Here is a 21,089-nt window from a genome sequence, read left to right as displayed (position 1 = left end):
ATACACGCAAATAGGGTTGTCCATGGTCAATTCAGTCTGGTTTCGATCGGGCTGAATCACTTTTGGTGTCGAAATGAGTGAGACGAAAGCCAAACCGCTAAGAGACATAAGTTTTCGGTCCGGATACGATTTCTGTTAATTTCGGTTTTTTCAATATTTGATTAATACATTTTCGGGTTTGAACCACAATGATATCTTACATTCATTACTTGCATATAGTGAGAAAGTATTCAATAAATACATTTTAATTCACTTGAATAGGAAAATTGATTTGATGTGTTCATATTATACAAATCAATTTCCCTATTCATAACCTTATACTTATTGATTTGTAAGAATTTTTCTTATAACAAAAAATGTACTCACATGTGGGCACTTAAGGGTGTCAAAACCAAACCAAAACCGAAAACCGAACCCGAAATCGAGCCGAACCAAATTAATTCGGTTTGGTTTTGGTTCAAATGTATGATAATTTAATTTGGTTTGATTCGGTTTAGATAACTTGTGTGGATTTTAATTATTTATTTATTAATCCCCTTGGATGCCTCAAAAGTACTTGAAAATAAGCATCTATACTTCTACAGGAGTAGATTCCGTAGTTGGTAATCATGTTTTTCGAAACCTGTTGATTAGGGAGAGTCAAACTTGATTAAAGCGAATCGTGGTTTTTCTTATTAATTTTTTTTTAATATCTACCTTCTTCTTCAAGTGAGGAAGGAATAAGGATATGGTTATTTCACAGGTGATCAACAAGAAAAAAAAAAAAAAAAGAATTAGTATTGAAGACAATAAATAAAAATTCTAGGGTTTGGTTTATTTGTAGTGTAAACTTATGGTCTATGAATATTATATGATTCAATATATTAAAAACAAATTAGGCATAGTGAGTTTCACATGACTCAGGCAAAAACAACGAATCAATGAAAACTCTAATTGACTCGAAACTGATTTTTTCATCATTTCTTAAATTTGGACAAGTCTTCATGATTCCTGACTGTGTTTCTTGTTTTTTTAACTTGAGTCGAGTGATTCTTCCAAGTCAAAACCTAGTTTTCCAACTATGGTAAATTCTTGAAAACAAGAAAATCTATTATTTTAATAATTATACTTAGAATATATACATACAAATTTACCATTGAAATACTTTTCATGAGTTATTATTGAGGTAGATAACAAGCACTAATAATAAATAGTGGCATTTAACTTGCCACCGAAACCCATTAGCCTCCAAAATGGAAGTTTTTCAATGTTGATATGTTCAATCTAAATAATGGGATTTTCTTATTGACACCCCTTAAAGTGTCAGATAATTTGTAACCTTAATTTTTCTTGCGTTTTTTTTATATATAACAATCATTTCACATGTGTATTTCAAAAATTTGGAAGACAATTATGATAGTTTTTTAATAACGACATAATGATAAATTCAAATTAGTTGCCTCAGCTACTACGTACGTACCTGTTAATCCAACATGGGGCGGGTCAGTACTATACACAACTAGACTCCAGCCAGAGATTTGTGCTAGCCATCCACACACTGACGTATAGTAGATTGTAGAAATCAATTAATTATCTCTTCCCATTTCCCACACACACGAACCATTAATACACTATAAATACTCCCATTCCCTTACAATATTTTCTCATCCCAGATTCTCAGTTTCCACAACTTCATATTTTCTTTTTCAGTCTTTATTTCTAAGATGGGTATGGGTACTCCCAAAATGGTAACCCTTACAATTAGGAAAAACCTCCTATTAGCTATCATCACTATGGTTGGTATTTTAGGTGGGCTGATGCCAAAAACCGTCGTTGCTCAGACTTGTGGTTGTGCATCAGGTCTTTGTTGTAGCTAGTATGGGTATTGCGGAACTGGCGATGCTTACTGCGGCACTGGATGCCAAGCGGGCCCTTGCTATTCGACTACTCCAACTTGTAACTGTGCATCAGGACTTTGCTGTAGCCAGTATGGGCATTGCGGAACCGGAGACGCTTATTGCGGCACTGGATGCCAAGCGAGGCCTTGCTATTCTAGTACTCCAAGTACTCCAACTCCAACTCCGAGTGGCGGGTCATCGTCGACTGTGGCTAATATAGTTACACAATCATTCATCGATGGGATAATCAATTAGGCTTCCTCAAGCTGTGCAGGCAAGAACTTCTATACGCGTGATGCATTCCTCACAGCACTTGGTTCGTATCCTAGCTTCGGCACCACCGGAACAAGTCTTGAAAACTACCAAGAGATTGCCGCCTTTTTCGCCCATGTATCACATGAGACTGGAGGTAATTAATTAAAGTTTTTCATCTCGATCAAGAAATATTCTTCTTAAATTTACTATTTCATCAAGAAATTAAATTAGCTTTTTAATTAATTATAGTTTTTTGTATGTATATGTGTATGTGTATGTGTGTATACAAAACGTACAGTCTTCTGTTATATAGAAGAGATTGGTGGCGCTTCTCAGAATTACTGCGATCCATCAAGCACACAGTACCCTTGTGTCGCCGGCCAAGGGTACTATGGCCGTGGACCACTCCAAATATCGTGGAATTATAATTACAGTGCGGCAGGGAACAGTATAGGATTTGATGGGCTAAATAATCCAGGAATCGTGGCAACCGATGTTGTGACTTCCTTCAAGACAGCATTGTGGTTCTGGATCAACAATTGTCACTCAATCATGATTTCTGGCCAAGGCTTCGGGGCAACCATCCGAGCCATCAACTCAATTGAATGCAATGGTGGTAACACAGCAGCTATGCAAGATCGTGTTCAATATTATGAGACCTATTGTAGCCAATTTGGTGTCTCACCTGGTAACTACCTCACTTGCTAATTAAAAAGATAAGATATTTTTACATCTTTAATTAATTAATTAATTTGTATAATTTTATTTAATTTCCTCTACAAAGAGGGAAAACAATAAAGATCGAATATGTGTAATAAGTCCCAACTCCAAGGTGACAATATCTACCTATCACTTGGTATCTAGATACCATACATTTTGTATTGTTTTGATATAATAAAGACTATTGCATGAAATAAAACATCTCTCTCAATGTTGGAAAATCTGGTTTTTCTTCGCCTTGTCAAACTTGGTCAAGGCGAATCATATTTTTTTAATTTTCTTTTACATATATAAATTTTTCTATTTATCTATGGCCGGCTTCAGCCGTAGAAATTTTAGAACGTTGGATTCGTAACTTCATATGGTCAGGAGAGTCAGAGAAAGCTAAGGCAGTCACGGTTTGATGGGACTCGCTATGCAAACCCAAGCAGGAAGGGGGACTTGGCATTAGAAGGATGTGGGATGTTAACTTGGCTTTAATAGCTAAATTCGCATGGGCCATAAAAACAAGAAAATCAGATTTTACTGAATTTCTAAGAGGAAGATTGATGAACGCTGATGGCTCTCTAAGAAGGTAGGTTGGTTCGTCAATCCTTCAAGGGCTGAGAAAGGTACGGAGTTTCATTCAATCTGGGGAGCGATGGGTGGTGGGGGATGGATCTACAATAAGCTTTTGGTATGACAAGTGGTTTGGTGACAAAAGCATAGAGGATTTACTTCAATCAAATCAGATTCCAAGAGGACTATCAGCTACGATTGTAGAATTCTTAGAGGGGGAGACGCTTGATTTTCCACGGGTGGGGTGCACAGCTCTTCAAAATATTTTAACAGGTATTAAGGAGCAGGGTATCACTAGTTCAAATAGAAATGACACTCGACTGTGGGCATATTCAATGAGTGGTCAGTTTACGGTGAAAACGTGGGAAAAAATAAGAACAAAAACTGAACCAATAGCTTGGCCAAGAGATATATGGTGGAAACAGTTACACCCCCGAATATCAATTTTTGGATGGCGATTGATGCATAATGCACTTCCAACGAATGACCTGGTGAGCCGAAGAGCAGTCCCTATAGTGTCTAGATGTGAACTATGTCATTCTGAAACGGAGTCAAGGCTGCACATTTTCATAAATTGCAACTTCTCACAACAAGTATGGAGCGAAATTCTATCCCTGTTCAAAGAGAGATGGAGTGGATTCCCTTCCAGGGAGCTGTTCTTCTCACGGTGGCGCAGGAAAGCGAAGGTAGTTACACTTCCAAATATATGGAGAGTCTTTATAACAGTCACATGTCGACAAATCTGGTTAGAAAGAAATAAGAGAAGGTATGATGGCTTAATTAACTCCCCTAAGCATATTGTTATGAAATGCTTAAGAGAAGTATCAGAAGGCACCCGAATTAGTGGCATACCTGTGAAGTCGGTTCAAGAACTGGTTTTGGCACGGGCAATGCATGCTACAATTGCTATACCTCAGCCCAAAAGAATTAATGAAGTGAAGTGGAAAGAGCCTCCAGCGGGTTGGTGTAAATTAAATATAGATGGATCATCCCCGGGAAACCCAGGATCATCAGGGTCGGGAGGGATTTTTAGAAACCATCAAGGTGCAGTGATCAAATGCTTTGTCTCTTTTCAAAGAATTGGTACAAATTATTATGCTGAAATGGAGGCCTTCTTTATTGGCATCAAAGAGGCTAAGAAGCATGAGATTAAGAACTTATGGGTGGAAAGTGATTCAGCATCTATAGTATCAGCTATTCTCACTTCTAAGCCGCCAGGGAAGTTCCTTCAGGCTTGGTGGGCTGCAAAAGATTATCTAAACACCATACAATGGCGAGTGACCCATTGTTTCAGAGAAGGAAATGGGTCTGCGGATGCACTAGCAACTAAAGCAGCAATCTCCAAATCATCATGGACCTGGAGCACAACGCCAAACTTCATTTCATATATGGTCACCTGGGAAGCAATGGGACTTCCACATTACAGATACTTGTAATCCCTGTGTAGCTATTTATTTCAGTACTCTACTGTAATCATTACCACTATTTTTCCTTACTATCAATCACTACATTGCTAATCTTTAGCAAAAAAATGTAAAAATAATAAAATTTCAGAAAAATGGTAAATTGGAAAATAAACTACCATATAAATTATTTATGAATTTTTTTCCCAATGCAAAGCTTAGATCGACAAACGAAAAATTACTAGAGCAACAAATAAAAACCCAAATAAGGGTGGTGGCCCCATCTCTTTCTCTTGATTGTTAAGGTTTTGGAATAGAGATTTCGCATGGAGTTCGATATCAAATAAGCCCGACCAAGCATTCTCTCTTTCATTTTTGTGATCATCCGGGATCTCAAAATCAGAGAGATAAGACCTCCCCCTCTTGATCAGAGCTGGCTGGAAACCATGAATTTTAGTTTGGAAAGAACGAATAGTTATTGGTGAAACCTGATCTCAGTCCAGAAAGTGTTGTGGTGATTCTTTGGTGGGCTATTTCGCCTTCGAAACGCGCCAGAATGATCTAAAAATGCATAAACTAGCGCTTTAGGCTCTGACCCCTGTAGAGAAAAACCCTAATTTTCTGAAACCACATGTGATTAAGATTTTCGATTAGGCTCCAAAAGACTCTTCCAAGCATTGTTGAGAACCTTGCTAAGATGATTAAATTTGGTGTCTACACAATATCCCTTTTACTGAGAGCACGTAGTGGAAGAAAGTCAAAGGAATGACCATATAGTTTTTTTCCGGCTCATCCTATCAAGGGCCTATGTCACACTAGGAGGCACCGAAGGGGGCAGCCGGGGTGGGTGGGGTGTGAGACCTAAGGGGGCAGTGACAGCTGCTTTGTGGCAAAGGGGGAGACTCGATACTGAACCTAGTCCTTGGCCTTGCATTCCATAAGCAAGCGCAAGTACCATACTAAGTTGATGTCTTCCAAAGATAGACTTAGATGGTTTCGATTGTGCAAATGTAAAAGATGAGCCTACCTCAAGTCTTATGGGCTTGTGGACTAGGTCCAATTTTTAAACTTAAAATAACTGCTTCGCCCTAAAAGGGCATCTTTTGTGTTGTACCTATGGACTTGGGCTATAACTTGGCCTTTAAAGTTTAAACTAATAAATCCTTAATTGGGGATGCATCCCCAACGGCATCCCAAACTTCCCATTCAAAACACTGGTTTTAAGTTAAATTAGCTAATTAAAAGAAGGGTGGACTACCCATTCTTCTAACCAACATTAAAAAAATAACTTAGGAAAAAAAATCATAAGTAGTGAAATTCAGACCCTGTCTTCGAATCGAACCCGTCTCAACCCCTCATCAACGTAACCTCCAATGCTACTACCGGTAACGAGAAGAACAGCAGGGGTAGTACAACTATCACCACTAACACTGCTGGGGCCAAACCAAAGAATCATCTCCATTGCCGACTCATCTTCTTCACCAAGAATCGCAGCGTTAATCTGAACCTAGTACCATTCACGATTCTTGAAACCCTACCCTGTTCTTCTTCATTTCAGGTTTCCTACTTGGCTTCTAGGGATATTTCTCTGCGGAAAAGAGGATTCTCCTATTTGGCTTTCATTTCTTTTAGGGGTTTCAACTGGTTAGGGGGTGGGGATCATTTGGAGATTTGAAAAACAAAATGTAACAAAAAGCGAGAATCGTGAGAGTTTCAGAGGAGGGTTTCACGGAGAACAAGGAGGAATCGAAAGTGAGGGGCGTACTGTTGAGGACTCTCTCTCTCTCAAATCTCAATCGAGGTTGCTGCCATCAATAGTAGCAGCGACCTTTCTGTGAATGCTAAAGGCTTTGAAACCCATCCTCGATTTTGGTGCCCTTTAAACGTTACAATAGAGAACTCTTCTGCAACTTTATTTTGTCTATCTATATTGGAAGTATACAAGACACTACTACTGCCTTGTTCAATCTGTCAATCTTTCATGAGAACATGGCACGCATAGTCCAGGCCGGAATCAGAAGTTAGCCGAGGGATTCAAAACCGTTCTTTTGAGTCTTCCTTTTCTAATTCTTGGTTCCAGCAGATCAGTAAGAGAAATAAAAAATAAAAATCGATAAAAATCTATAATTGAACATTCGTCAACAAATTGAATTCAGGCCCAATCCTGGCCCAAAGCTTGAGATTGCTATGGGGCGCGAGGCTTTAGGGTAACCATTTATTTGGGTTGTGAGATTGAAGGATGAGGGTGTTGGGCCCAAGTATTATGACTTGATTTATTGGGCCCATATTAATTCATTGAAAGGAGATTTAATCCAGACCGTCCATTATGGAGATGAATTAGTTTGGGGTTTGTTTATAGAAACCATGGGTCTCTGCCGTTGCCCATCATAATCTTGTAACTTAACTCACGAGAGTTACAGAGGAAAAAATACTTGGGAAGAGATGTCAGAAGGCTTACGCCTAAGGGATAACCTTGGAACGTGAAGTAGCTCAGTTGGTTAAAGCTTCGTGGATCTGCATCAAACGAGAGGAAAGGTATGTAGATCAGCCTCATCTCCTTTATTATTCCATTGGTTGTATTCTAATATATGTGAAGTTAAGATCCTATTAATGGGTTGGTTAGTTAACTTAACAAGTGGTATCAGAGTCTGTTCTTCACATGCTAGAATCCATCATTAGCAATAAAATAAATTTGAGGAGGTTTTCCTGTCAGCACCCGATCTGGGCTATTATGTGATGTATTTCATTGCAAATTGAAGGACTGCTTATTAAAGTTCACTTTTGGAATACATAGATATTTAAATCTATTAAATATGCTATATTTTTATGTTCTTAGATGTTGTATAAGGTCCACCGAAATCAATCAGCCAAGACCAGGAAAAAAAAAAAAACAAAAGTTTCAGTCGACCATAGAAGATTTTTTCAGACAATGGATAGCCGGCAGGGGTCTTCAGAGGTTGGGGGTCTTTCGTTGGCCGGTGGCATGGGCAGTGGTGGCCTGGTGCACCATCAAACTTGTTACAAAAAACTTGTCGAAGTTTGCGGGTTTGTTTTAAAAACGTCACAAAGTCGTGCAAGATGGTAAGTATATGAAGAAGAATTTCCTGATTTTTGGTACTTTAAATAAAATAAAAAAATAAAAACAAAAAAGGGGGTTTGAAACGGTCCTTTTTGATTTAGTCAACAAACCAGGTCATACCGGTTTGGGCGACCCAAGTATTGAACTCAATTTGGTTTGGTCCATGGTTCAACAAAACAATCAAGTTCAGACCGATACTGACCCGAACCAAACCCAGTTCGGCTACTCAATTTACCCAAATAACCAACCCATGACCCAGAATTTTTTACCCATTGGATCAGCCGTCAATCCGTCGACATCTGTTGTCGGCGGCAACAACTTCGGTGGTTGACCAGCGGTGGTCAAGTTACTTTAAAAAAAAGGGAAATTTACGAACATCCCTTGAAAATGGGTCGTAACTCAAATCACCCCCTGAAATTTGAAAATACTCAGATTACCCCCTCTACACTAACGGTGTTAGTCTACTATTAGTTATTGGTGTAAAAGGACTATTTTACCCTTATATTAAATCATTAGAATTAAATTTACAATACTGCCCTTTCCTACATCTTCAACCAAAAATACCCCACTGCCTCTGCTTCGCCCAGGCAGCATCACCGCAGCCGCCTCTAGTCCCTGAAGAGGTCCAAAAACGACGACTCTCGACGGATTCCCTTTCCTGTTAGAGATTAAAAAAAAAAAAGGGAAGGCAGCAAAGCCACCCCTCTCAGCCGACGACACCACCACCAGCAACTCATCTCGTACAACGACACAGAACCTGCAACTCATCTCTTAAAACGAACAATGACCCTCGACGGATTCCCTTTCCTGTTAGAGATTTAAAAAAAAAAGAAGGCGGCAGCAAAGCCACCCCTCTCAGCCGACGACACCACCACCGGCAACTCATCTCGTACAACAGGTTCTGTGTTGCAGTGATGACACAGAACCTGCAACTCACCTCTTAAAACGAACATCTGTGCCTCCTGCATGATTCATGAACTCGACTGCTGTGAAAGAGCATCCATGGCAGATGCACATGATCACCGGAGATTCACAAGTTTACTTCCTTGGCCAAGTCCGACTCTCCGAATCTAAATACGAAACCCACTTAAACCAAAATTGAGTCTCAAAGGACCAAGCCTCACTCTTCAATATTAATGGTGATTCCCCCAACAGCCAAAACACGCTTCCCATCATCAATTAGAAGCTCACCTCCTACCTATGCTACAACTTTCTTACCACAACTCAGAGATTGAGGGATAAGCAAACGGAGTGTTGGATGGTTTGAAGGTTCACCCAGATGGGAGTAGGGGTTTTAAGAAGAGGGGAGAAGGGTTAGGCACTAATGGTTTAGGGTGATGGCTGAGGCGATGATGCTTGGCTGCGATTACAGGTGATTGCGAACGATGTCATTTCTGAGAGCCACATCGATCCCTGGATCTGATTCACCAATTGAGGTTCCAATCTTGGTACCAACAAAGGATTCAATTTCACCTCTATTCTTCGACTAAGTCCAGGATGGGAAAGAAAATAGAGGAGAAAAATATGATGGAGTAGATGAAATGGGGTTGCGGCTGGTTGCAGGAAGAGATAGGGTGGAGGAGGAGAACAGGGACGCGTTGAGTATATAGGGTGTGGTGGCTAGTGTCAGAGGAGAAAAATGGGTTGCAGATGAGGGAGAGAGGAAAATAGAAAAAGAGAAAACGGGAACAAGGGCGGTTGTTTCAGTGAGTATAAGTAAAGGAAAATGGAGAATAAAGAATGGGGTCGATGGATTTGGGATTGGGTTGGTCTTGACTGTGATCTCGCAAAAGCAAAAATTGGCTCTGAGGGAAGCCTACAGGAAGAAGAAGATCCTCCGCTTGATCTTCGTCCTGCGAAAACCAGAGCCATTGCTTGCTGTTCCAGTGGCTTCTCCACCTTCATTGCCCTTAATGAACAAATCAAGCTCTGCTGAGCAACGGCGGCAACGCCATGGATCCCAGAGATAGAGGGCAGGGCTTGGAGGCGGTGAAGCATAGAGCTGCAATTGGCACGGCTCCGATGCCGGTGCTGGAGAAGGTGAAACGTTTCAGTTCTCCGCATTTGATTTTTGGGGTTTTTTGATAAAAGGTAAAACAGTAATTATACTCTTCTAATTAAGAAAATAGTAAGGGTAAAATAATAATTATACTCTTCTCAAGGGTAGTTTAGGATTTTCAAAAAATTTAACTAGCTGACTTCATCAGTTAACTAACGGTAGGGTCTAATTTGAATATAGGGCTCTAATGCAAGGGGTGATCTGAGTATTTTCAAATTTCAGGGGGTGATCTGAGTTTCGACCCATTTTCAGGGGGTGTTTCGTAAATTTCCCTAAAAAAAAAACAAAAACAAAAACCAGTTTGGTTTAGTTTATAAACTGATTTCTGTTTCTGTTTTCATTAAACAGAAACCAATTTGGTTTAGTTTATAAACAGATTTCAGTTACATTATTTCTGTTTCTGTTTCTATTCGAAACAGATTTCTATTCCAGAACCGAAAAGTATTCCATAACTATTTTAGAATTATAAAAGCATCATTTTTGTTCCAATTTTGTTCTAAATTGATGGTTTTGTGTCAATTCTAGTACTTTAATGCTTGTTTTGGGTTATTTCTTTAACATTAATGAGCATGGAATAATAGCTAGGCTAATATGACACATAGTGTAGAGTATACAAGTGAATGTATGCATGGTTAAATTATAAATTCTTTTATAACGAATGTAAATTCCTCATTTAACTATGGTTTATAAGGTCATATTGGGTTATGGTAGAATAAAACTGAACCCACCAAAGTGGTAAAGTCCAATTCAACTGTAGCGCATATGATCCGAAGTTTAAAATAAGGGCAGCAAAGTAGCTGGTTGATCACCCAAAGATGATGTCATCAAAGTAAGTGATTAATCACCAAAGGTGGTGATCTCTCTTAAGGTTAAAGTTGTCCAGCAGTTTTGCAACGTAGATGACTGATCACCCAAATGTGATGTCATTAAGGTTATCAAGCAGGATTTGCAAAGTAGGTGACTGATCACCCAAACATGATGTCACCAAAGTTTTGAGAGAACCATAACATTTCAAGACCCATAGGTTAGAAATGTGGACATGGTTAATTGTAACTCTTAGCTTGTTTTAACTAGTTTGTTCTGTTATAACTAGCATGGATTTGACATTGATTAAATGTCTAAGTTATTATTATCTTTTTCGTTTGATAAACATTAGTAATGAATTAGATAATTTTATCAATCAATATGTCTTCCAAAGCCAACAGTACCGGTGTTTTAGATATACCCTTACTGATTGGTGATAATTTCAAGAGATGGTTAGAAGAAATGGAAGTTTACTTATGTCTCAAGGATTTAGATCTCTGCCTTAGGGAAAAGAAACTTGCAGAGTTGACTGCTTCTAGCACTTCTTCAGAGAAGAATGATCTTGCTTCCTGTGAAACTTCTAATAGGAAATCTATAACAGTAATCAAGAGTGCATTGCCTGAAACAATCAAGGACAGTGTTGATATTCTCGAAAGTGTTACGAAGTATTTGCAGGCCATCAGGGAAAATTTTGATTCTTCAAAGAAATTTCAGGCAAGGGATTTAATGAGCAAGTTGACCTCTTCTAAGTTTGATGGAAATGGCAGTGCCAGGGAGTATATTCTTAAAATAATTTATCTGGGAAATAAGATCAGGGGACTGGATATTAAGTTTGATGATGATTTTCTGGTGATACTGGCTTTGAACTCACTCTCTAAAGCCTATAAGTCACTCCGCTCTACTTATAATGCTTTGCAAAAAAATTAGGATCTTGATGAGTAAATTAAAGTGGTAACTCAGGAAGAAGGGATGATGAACAGGATTACTAAAGTGGAAAGTGCTCATTTCACCCATCATCATAGTAATGGTGCATCTTCAAAGGGATCTCACAAAAATGGCAGAAGGTTTTCGAAGAAGAGCAAAAGTATAAGATTAGCCTACCCACCACACTAAGCCGGTGTCTTCCAAAGATAGAGTTAGATGGTTGCGATTGTGAAAATGTATAAGATTAGCCTACCCAAAGTCTTATGGTCTTGTGGACTAAGACCAAATATTTAAGGGAAATTTACGAAACACCCCCTGAAAATGGGGCGCTACTCAGATCACCCCCTCTACCCTAACGGTGTTAGTCTGCTGTTAATTATTTTTGTAAAAGGACTATTTTAACCTTGTACATTGAAAAGACAATTTTAACCCCAAAATCAAGTGGGATGAAGGACTGTAGCGTTTCACCTTCTCCAGCACCAGCACCGGCATCGGCACCAGAGCCATATCTTCTCCTTCTCCATCTCCGACCAACCTGCATCTGAGACCGGCAACATGATCGCTGGAGGAGGGCGATCGATCGCCCATGAGTTAGGCCGCTGTGCCTCTAGTTCGGCCACCGCAAAAGGACGGTGGTGGCCTGCTTTTGTGCAAACTTGCAAGACAGTCGTTTAGGTGAGCAAATCCATGGAAGCAGTGTGAAATTGGGTTTTCTTTTAGATGTTTTTGTTGGGAATACTTTGATTCTCATGTGTTCAAACTGCGGTAATATGGAGTCTGCAAGACTCACATTTGATGAAATCCCTTGGCAAGATACAGTTGAAAGGACAGATTTAATTTCAAGGTATGTGAAACAGGGGGATGTTGATACTGCAAGGCTTCTCTTTGATGAAGCATCGATTAAGGATAGAGGGGTTTGGGGTTCTATTATATTTGGGTATGTGCAGAACAATTGTTTCAAGGAGGGATTTCAGATGTTCCGTCTGATGCAATCTACAGATTTGGGTTTTCTTTTAGATGTTTTTGTTGGGAATACTGCACTTCTGCAAGAAGATTTTGTTTATTCTTTGGGTACTTAATATTAGAAAAAAATGTAAGGTAGAGGATTTACAGGTTAACTCAAGCAGAGATACTTGTTTCTAGCTCATGTGTTGGATTTGATAAAATTTTGTGATTCAAATCATGAAGCTTAAAATTAACAGGACTACTATGTGTTTTTCTTATCAAGAAGGGGTTGGAACCTACTATTCAGCTTGCTAGGTTGAGGTTTTGATTTTCACTACACAATTTATTCGATTTTAGCTAATGTTTTAAAACCTCGAACTGAACATGGGATCTACCTCCATTGATTTGGAATCCAAATCGATGGAGGAAGCTGGAGAAGAAGAGGAAGAGGAGTGGAAGAAAATGGCATGTTTTTTTGTAACTCGCTAGGGTTTTTAAAACCCCTGCAATCTGCAAGGGGTTTTTTCCAGTATCTTTCGTTGGCATATTGGTCGCCGTATGAGTTTATCCCTTCATCGGGAGTTGTAGAGCAGATGGCCACTCCGGTTAACCGCGATTTGCAGGTTTCTACCTGCAATTTTGAAACCCTATAAGTTGCAGAGATTAAGTTGGAGGTCATGTGAGGAAGAAGATGGATATTGGGGGTTTTAGATTCAAGGGTAAAATAGTAACTCTACATTAGTCAAGGGTAGTTTAGGGATTTAAATTATATTTAACAGTGTAAAACTAACGGTAAGGACTAATGTGAGTATAGGGCTCTCATGTAGGGGGTGATCTGAGTATTTTCAAATAAGATGGGGTGATCTGAGTATCGGTCCATTTTCAAGGGGTGTTTCGTAAATTTCTCAATATTTAAACTTGAAACAATTGCTTCACCCTAAAAGCCCATCTATTGTACTGTACCTATGGACTTGGGTTACAACTTGGCCTTTAAATTGTTAGGCCTATTCACTAAATAAACCCCTAATTAGGGATGTGTCCATGACGGCATCCCGACCTTCCCATTCAAACATTGGTTGTATGCTTAAGTAGGTAATTAAATGAATAGTAGTGATCACATGTGCAATTGTTAGATAGGGGTGGGTTTATTTATTTCCTTTTAACAACCTTATCTAATTATTTCTGAAATTGGATTATTTTTGCAATAGTTTTTCAAGAATGGAGATCAAGGTATTATTTCTTAATCTATTAAAAAAAAAAGTCGTATCCAGTGCACAAGGCTCCCGCGTTTAATATGACGGTCGTGTTTGGTGCGTTGGTCAACTGCTCACTTGAAGAATGCTTAAAATGTAGGATCGAATGGTTTTACTGCGAAAAGGACAAAAAATCTTTAATTAACCAAACTAACAAAGCATAAAACATTTATTTGTATAGTAATTACTAAACTCATATTTGTATATACTCAATTAAACTAAGTTGTTTTATATTTAAATAGGGTCAGTTGCATATAGATACTGTAAATCCGTTCAATTTTATTTGGTCAATTTAGTTGTAAGTCTAGGGCAATGTATGTACTATTAACCTCTAAGAATACAAATAAGTAATTCTTTCTACAAATGTGATACATATCATGGGTGATTCATGAATGTATAACTAGGATTGGGGATCAGGATCGTCTCCAGGGAGCAGGGAACGCCCAGGGCATTGCCAGCCATTGGGTTGTGCCGCACACATCCCTAGGCATGCGCCAAGATGTGTACGGCACAACTCTACCACTGGATGCCCCCTAGCACCCTGGATGCATGCCTCCCTGGAGACGAGCTAAATTCTAGATTTGGTATGTAGCTAGGTTGGCATCTTTCACCAAAAAAAAAACTAAAAAACCAAAAAGTTGGTTTCAATTTCCAACGCCTTTAGATGACTTGTGTAGATTTTAATTATTTATTGGGTAATTTACACATATCACCTCCGAAGTTTGACGAAAGGATAATTTTACCCCCCAGTTTTGAAAAATTTTGCGTACCCCCTGAGGTTTACAAACGGAAACAAATAAGCCCATTCCGTCAGTTTATGACTAACACAGTTAAAAATATAATGTGAATTGTCGAAATTACCCTTGCAAAAAAAAAAAAATACCTGCAACTCATCTTCCCCAAATCGATTGGGGAAGATGAGTTCCAAGTATCCAAATACTTGCCTAACATACCCCCCTTCTCTCTCTCTCTCTCTCTCTCCTCTTCTCTGTTTTTCTTTTTCTTCCATCTTCGAATTCTCCTGTACCAGGAGATTTCATTCATAGAGTTAGCTGATCAGGTACTCTCTATCTCTGTAATCTGAAAACTTTTCTTCTTTGCCGATTTCTATTCTTGGTTTTGAAATTTTTTTTGCGCGATTTCTGTGTATGTGGTAGCTAAAGCTTCCGATCTTAAAGTTTCCGTTCTTGAAGGCTTTTATAGTTAGTTCTTTCTTGGTTTAGGAAACCTAGGTTTTGTCAAACCGAGGTATCCACGACAGATCTGATTGACTATAGTTTTTTTATTGATATCTTGAGCCATTTATTGATTTCGTGAGTTGTCTCTGAGATTTCTCAAGCAATTTTTGATCGAGAGAATTTTCTGAGCTTGCTGTGCCGCTAGAGATGTTTTCCTGTTATGTTTTTATGGTCCACAGAGAAACAAAAGAAACTTTCTTCCGAGCTTTCTGCTTTTGCAGTTGGATACATAACAGAGTGTTCCGTTTTTTTGCTCCTTGATCTTTACGGTATTTAGTTTAGATAGGTTAAACAACGTAAGATCTGTTGGAGATCCTCCAAGATCTCTTCTTTATTGAATAGATTGGCATTTCTCTTTGTTAGATCTATAACCCTACCCTGGCATTTCTTTCTAGGTGTGGTGTCGTTTCGTTTCAGAGGCGCTCTCGGCTTTAGATCTTAAGCAGCTGCCCAAGATGAACCATTGCGGCTTCCAGCAGAGCTCCTTCGCAGCCTGTGAAGAGATCAGGAGTGCCGTTTCCATCTCCGATCAAGAGTGGTTGACAAGAGAGAAAGGAGGAGAGAAAGGGATGCCTGCAACTCATCTTCTTCAATCGATTTGGGGAAGATGAGTTGCAGTTTTTTTTTTTTTTTTTTTCTTTTTTTGCAAAGGTAATTTTGTTAGTTCACCTCTTATTTTTAACACTATTAATCATGAATTGACGGAATTGGTTTATTTGTTACTGTTTGCAAACCTCAGGGGGTACGTAGAATTTTTCAAAACTAGGGAGTAAAATTATCTTTTCGTCAAACCTCAGGGGTGGTGTGTGTAAATTATCCTTGTTTATTTATTAATCCCCTTCCATGCCTCAAAAGTACTTGAAAAAGGCATCTATATTTCTACAGGGGTAGATTCCGTAGTTGGAAATCATGTTTTTCAAAACTTGTTGATTAGGGAGAGTCAAACTTGATCAGAGCGAATCGTGATTTTTCTTATTAATTTTTTTTAATAGCTACCTTCTCCTTCTCCGACTGAGGAGGGACTGAGGCTGTATGGTTATTTCACTTGTGAGAGGAGTGAAAAAAAACAAAAAAAAAAAGAATAAATATTGAAGACAATAAACAAAAATTCTAAGGTTTTGTTTACTTGTAGAGGAAACTTATGGTCTAGGAATGTTATATAATTCACTATATTAAAAAATAAAATCAGATTCAATGAGTTTCACATGACTCGGGCAAAAATACAGAGTCAATAAAAACTCAAACTATCTCGAAACTTATTTGGTCATTAGTTCTTAAATCTAGGTGAGTCTTCATGATCGCTAACCATGTTTCTTGTTTTTTTGACTTAAGTCGACTAACTCTTCAAGGTCAAAACCTATTTTTTCAACTATGTCAGATTCACGAATACATGAATATCTATTATTTTAATAATTATAGCTAGAATATATACAAAATATACCATGAAATACTTTTCATGCCTTATTATTGAGGCATATAACAAACATTAATAATAAGTAGTGCCATTTAACTTGCCACATAAACCCATTAGCCGCTATAATGGATCTTACTTAGTTTTCCAATGTTGAATTGTTCAATCCAATTAATGGGATTTTCTTATTGACACACTTTAAGGTGTTAAATATTTTGTAACCTTACTTTTTTGCGTTTTTTGTATAATACATTTGTTTTTTCAAATGAGGAAAGATACTATCATTTCATAGATACACAATAAAAAAATGCAAGACAATGATAGTTTTTTTTTTTCCGTAATGACATAATGGTTAATCACTTTCAAGTTATTTTTGAAAACTATTTTATACTGGGACCATTCACACACGACTCTTGAGATCTATTATAGCCAACACACTTCACTAACGTATTGTTGATTGTAGATATTAAATTAACTCTTCCCAATTCCCACATGCACTCAAGCACGCACGCTAGGGTACACTATAAATACTCCCTTTCCCTTACAATATTTTCTCATCTCAAAGTTTAAGCAATTCCATATTTTCTGAGTCAATCTTTAATTCTAAAATGGGTACTCCCAATATAATGGTAACCCTTACAACTAGGAAAAACCTCCTATTAGCCATCATCAGTATGGTCGGAATTTTAGGTGGGCTGATGCCAGAAACCGTCGTTGCTCAAACTTGTGGTTGTGCATCAGGACTTTGTTGTAGCCAGTATGGGTATTGCGGAACTGGCGACGCTTACTGCGGCACTGGATGCCAAGCGGGTGCTTGCTATTCGACTACTCCAACTTGTAATTGTGCATCAGGACTTTGCTGTAGCCAGTATGGGTATTGTGGAACTGGAGACGCTTATTGCGGCACTGGATGCCAAGCGGGGCCTTGCTATTCGAGTACTCCAAGTACTCCAACTCCAACTCCGAGTGGCGGGTCATCGTCAACTGTGGCTAATATAGTTACACAATCATTCTTCGATGGGATAATCAATCAGGCTTCCTCAAGCTGCGCCAGCAAGAACTTCTATACGCGTGATGCATTCCTCACAGCACTTGGTTCTATCCTAGCTTTGGCACCACCGGAACAAGTCTTGAAAATTACCAAGAGATTGCCGCCTTTTTCGCCCATGTATCACATGAGACTGGAGGTAATTAATTAAAGTTTTTCATCTTCATCAAGAAATATTCTTCTTTAATGTATTATTTCATCAAGAAATTAAATTAGCTTCTTCTTAATTAATTTTAACTTTTTGTATATGTATCTGTGTATGCAGTCTTTTGTTACATAGAAGAGATTGGTGGTGCTTCTCAGAATTACTGCGATCCATCAAGCACACAGTACCCTTGTGTTGCCGGGCAAGGGTACTACGGGCGTGGACCGCTCCAAATCTCCTGGAATTATAATTACGGTGCGGCAGGAAACAGTATAGGATTTGATGGGCTAAATAATCCAGGAATTGTGGCAACCGATGTTGTGACTTCCTTCAAGACAGCATTGTGGTTCTGGATGAACAATTGCCACTCAATCATGATTTCCGGCCAAGGCTTTGGGGCAACCATCCGAGCCATCAACGGTGCTATTGAATGCAATGGTGGTAACACAGCAGCTATGCAAGATCGTGTTACTTATTATGAGACCTATTGTACCCAATTTGGTGTCTCACCTGGTAACTACCTCACTTGCTAATTAAAAAGATAAGATGTGTTTTACATCTTTAATTAATTTGTATAATTTTATATAATTTCCTCCACAAAGAGGGAAAACAATAAAGATCGAATATGTGTAATAAGTCCCAACTTCAAGGTGACAATATCTACCTGTCACTTGGTATCTAGATACCATACATTTTGTATTGTTTTGATATAATAAAAACTATTGCATGAAACAAAACATCTCTCTCATTGTTGAAAAATCTGGTTTTTCTTTGCCTTGTCAAATTTGGTAAAGGCGAATCATATTTTTTCTATTTTATTTTATATTTAAATGCAAAAATAATAAAATTTCAGAAAAATGGTGGTTTGAAGAATAAACTACCATATAAATAATTTATGAATTTTTTTCCCAATGCAAAGCTTAGATCGACAAACGGAAAATTACTAGAGCAACAACTAACGACCCAGATGAGCATGGTGGCCCCATCTCTTTCTCTCAATTGTTAAGGTTTTGGAATAGGGATTTCGCATGGAGGTCGATATCAAATAAGCCCGACCAAGCTTTCTCTCTTTCATTTTTGTGATCATCCGGGATCTCAAAAGCAGAGAGATAAAACCTCCTCCTCTTGATCAAATCTGGCTGGAAACCATGAATTTTAGTTTTGGAAGAACGAACAGTTATTGGTGAAGCCTAATCTCAGTCCAGAAAGTGTTGCGGTGATTCTTCGGTGGGCCATTTCGCATTTGAAACGAGCCAGAATGGCCTAAAAGTGCATAAACCAGCGCTTTAGGCTCTGACCCCTGTAGAGAAAAACCCTAATTTTCTGAAACTACATGTGAATAAGATTTTCGATTAGGCTCCAAAAGACTCTTCCCAGCACTGTTTTTTTTTGCTAAAGGTCAGCAATGTATTGATTATGGAATGAAAAGAAGATGTTACAAGATGAAAATCATAACAGGAAAGACAACAAAAGAAGGGCGACACCCCTTAGGTGAACCTGTAATAGGGCCGCCCCATGACATCCCAGCTTATAAAGTGGGCAATGACGCCTGGTGAAGGCTGCCAGGAATTAGATTCTTTTTTCTTTGAGGCGTGATTCGCAAGTGCATCTGCTGCTGCATTAGCTTCTCTGTAGCAATGAGTTATTCTCCATTGGATAGAGCCTAGATAGGGGGAGATTGACCACCAGCTTTGCAAGTAACTCCAGGGGATCTTACTGGAAAGAATAGTTGACACTACTGCTAATGAGTCACATTCAATCCAGAGCTTGGGAATTACCCACCATGAATGCTGCCACCTCAGCCGTGAAATTGGTTCTAACTTCTAGGTAAGTGGCAAAGCACTTGATCGGAGTGCCATTGTGATTTCTAAAAGTACCACCCAAACCCGAGGAGCCTGGATTTCCCAACGAGGACCCATCAATGTTTAACTTCAACCAACCTGGAGGAGGATGCTTCCATTTTACTTCCAAGATAGGCCTTGCAGGAGAGTTGGAGATGGGAATTTGCAGCATTCTAGCCAATGATAAATCATGCATTGACTTAATTCTTACTCCATCTGACTTGGAGCAGTACCTCACTTCTCTGAAACACATTGACACCACCTGAGAGTGAGGTCTTTTTATATTATCAAATCTCCTTCTATTGCGCTCCAACCAAATCTGTTGACATGCAATAACAATGAGAGGTCCCCAGATAGTACGAAGAGGAACAAGCTTAAGTTTTTTCCTCCACCAAGAAAATAAAAGCTGGATACTTGGGAACCCAGTCCAGCTTTTGTTGATTTGAAGCAATATATTCCTCCAAACATCACAAGAGAAGGAGCAGTTCAGAAAAATGTGTGTGCTAGATTCACAAGCAACACCACAAAGCACACACCTAGAGGCCAGCGCTACAGCCTTGCGTTGAACTTTGTCATCGGTTGGAAGGGCTCCATACATCAGACACCACCCAAATACAGAATTTCGGGGCTGCAGGTTATTTTTCCAGATGGCCCATTCCCATTCCCAAGGCGATGCCTTGGATCTAATTGCCTCCCAGGCTGATGCAACCGAGAATGACCCTGAATTGGTGTGAGCCATACACGTCGATCTGGCTTGTTGGAAGGTGGGGCGTCCAATCTTTGGATGATATTTAGAACATGGTGGAGAGTTGGGTAAGATGTTGCCGGCAGATCCCAAGTACCTTCCACTAAAAAATCAGAAACTTTAGCCTCAAGAGTTCTAGGAATAAAATGGGGCTGCATTAGGTCGTCCACGCTCTGGTTACCAATCCACTTATCATACCAAAAGTTAATTGAATGACCATCTCCCATGACCCACCATTCAGATGTGCATACAATGTTCTAGACCTTACGAAGACCTGGGAGGATAGTTGAGGTTCCAATGGATTTTTAAAGAGATCCATCGGCCTTAACTAATCTCCCCCGCATGAAGGCTGCAAAGACAGAGGTGTCCGTTTTAATGGACCAAGCTAGTTTAGATAGAAGGGCCATGTTAAGCTCACTTAGGCGACGGATCCCAAGACCTCCTTCGCTTTTTGGCTTACAAACACTGTCCCACTTGACTGTTATGGCTTTAGTGTTACCAGACACTCCACACCAGGCTGTTGAGAGCCTTGCTGAGATGATTAAATTTGGTGTTTACAAAATATCCCTTTGACTGAGAGCACGTAGTTGAAGAAAGTCAAAGGAATGACCATATAGTTTTTTTCCGGCTGATCTTATCGAGGGCCTATGAGCCATTAGGAGGCACCGAAGGGGGCATCCGGGTGGGTGGGGTGTGGGACCTAAGGGGCAGTGACAGCTGCTTTGTGGCAGAGGGGGGGACTCGATATCGAACCTAGTCCTTGGCCTTGCATTCCATATACATG

General features: G+C 39.2%; 1 protein-coding gene and 1 pseudogene across 1 annotated transcript; one reads left to right on the top strand and one right to left on the bottom strand.

Moving 5' to 3' along the window:
• Positions 1-1,703: 1,703 nt before the first annotated feature.
• LOC122663132 lies at positions 1,704-18,252 on the top strand (annotated as a pseudogene).
• A 1,222-nt stretch (positions 18,253-19,474) lies between these two features.
• On the bottom strand, positions 19,475-20,158 carry LOC122663131. The gene has a single exon (XM_043858832.1). The coding sequence runs from the start codon at positions 20,156-20,158 to the stop codon at positions 19,475-19,477; it is 684 nt and encodes a 227-aa protein (XP_043714767.1).
• Between the last annotated feature and the right edge of the window lie 931 nt (positions 20,159-21,089).

This window comes from Telopea speciosissima, chromosome 5 (assembly GCF_018873765.1).
Source record: "Telopea speciosissima isolate NSW1024214 ecotype Mountain lineage chromosome 5, Tspe_v1, whole genome shotgun sequence".
NCBI lineage: Eukaryota > Viridiplantae > Streptophyta > Magnoliopsida > Proteales > Proteaceae > Telopea > Telopea speciosissima.
The sequence above is the reverse complement of the archived record's forward strand: the minus strand, read 5'-3'. Positions and strand labels throughout refer to the sequence as shown.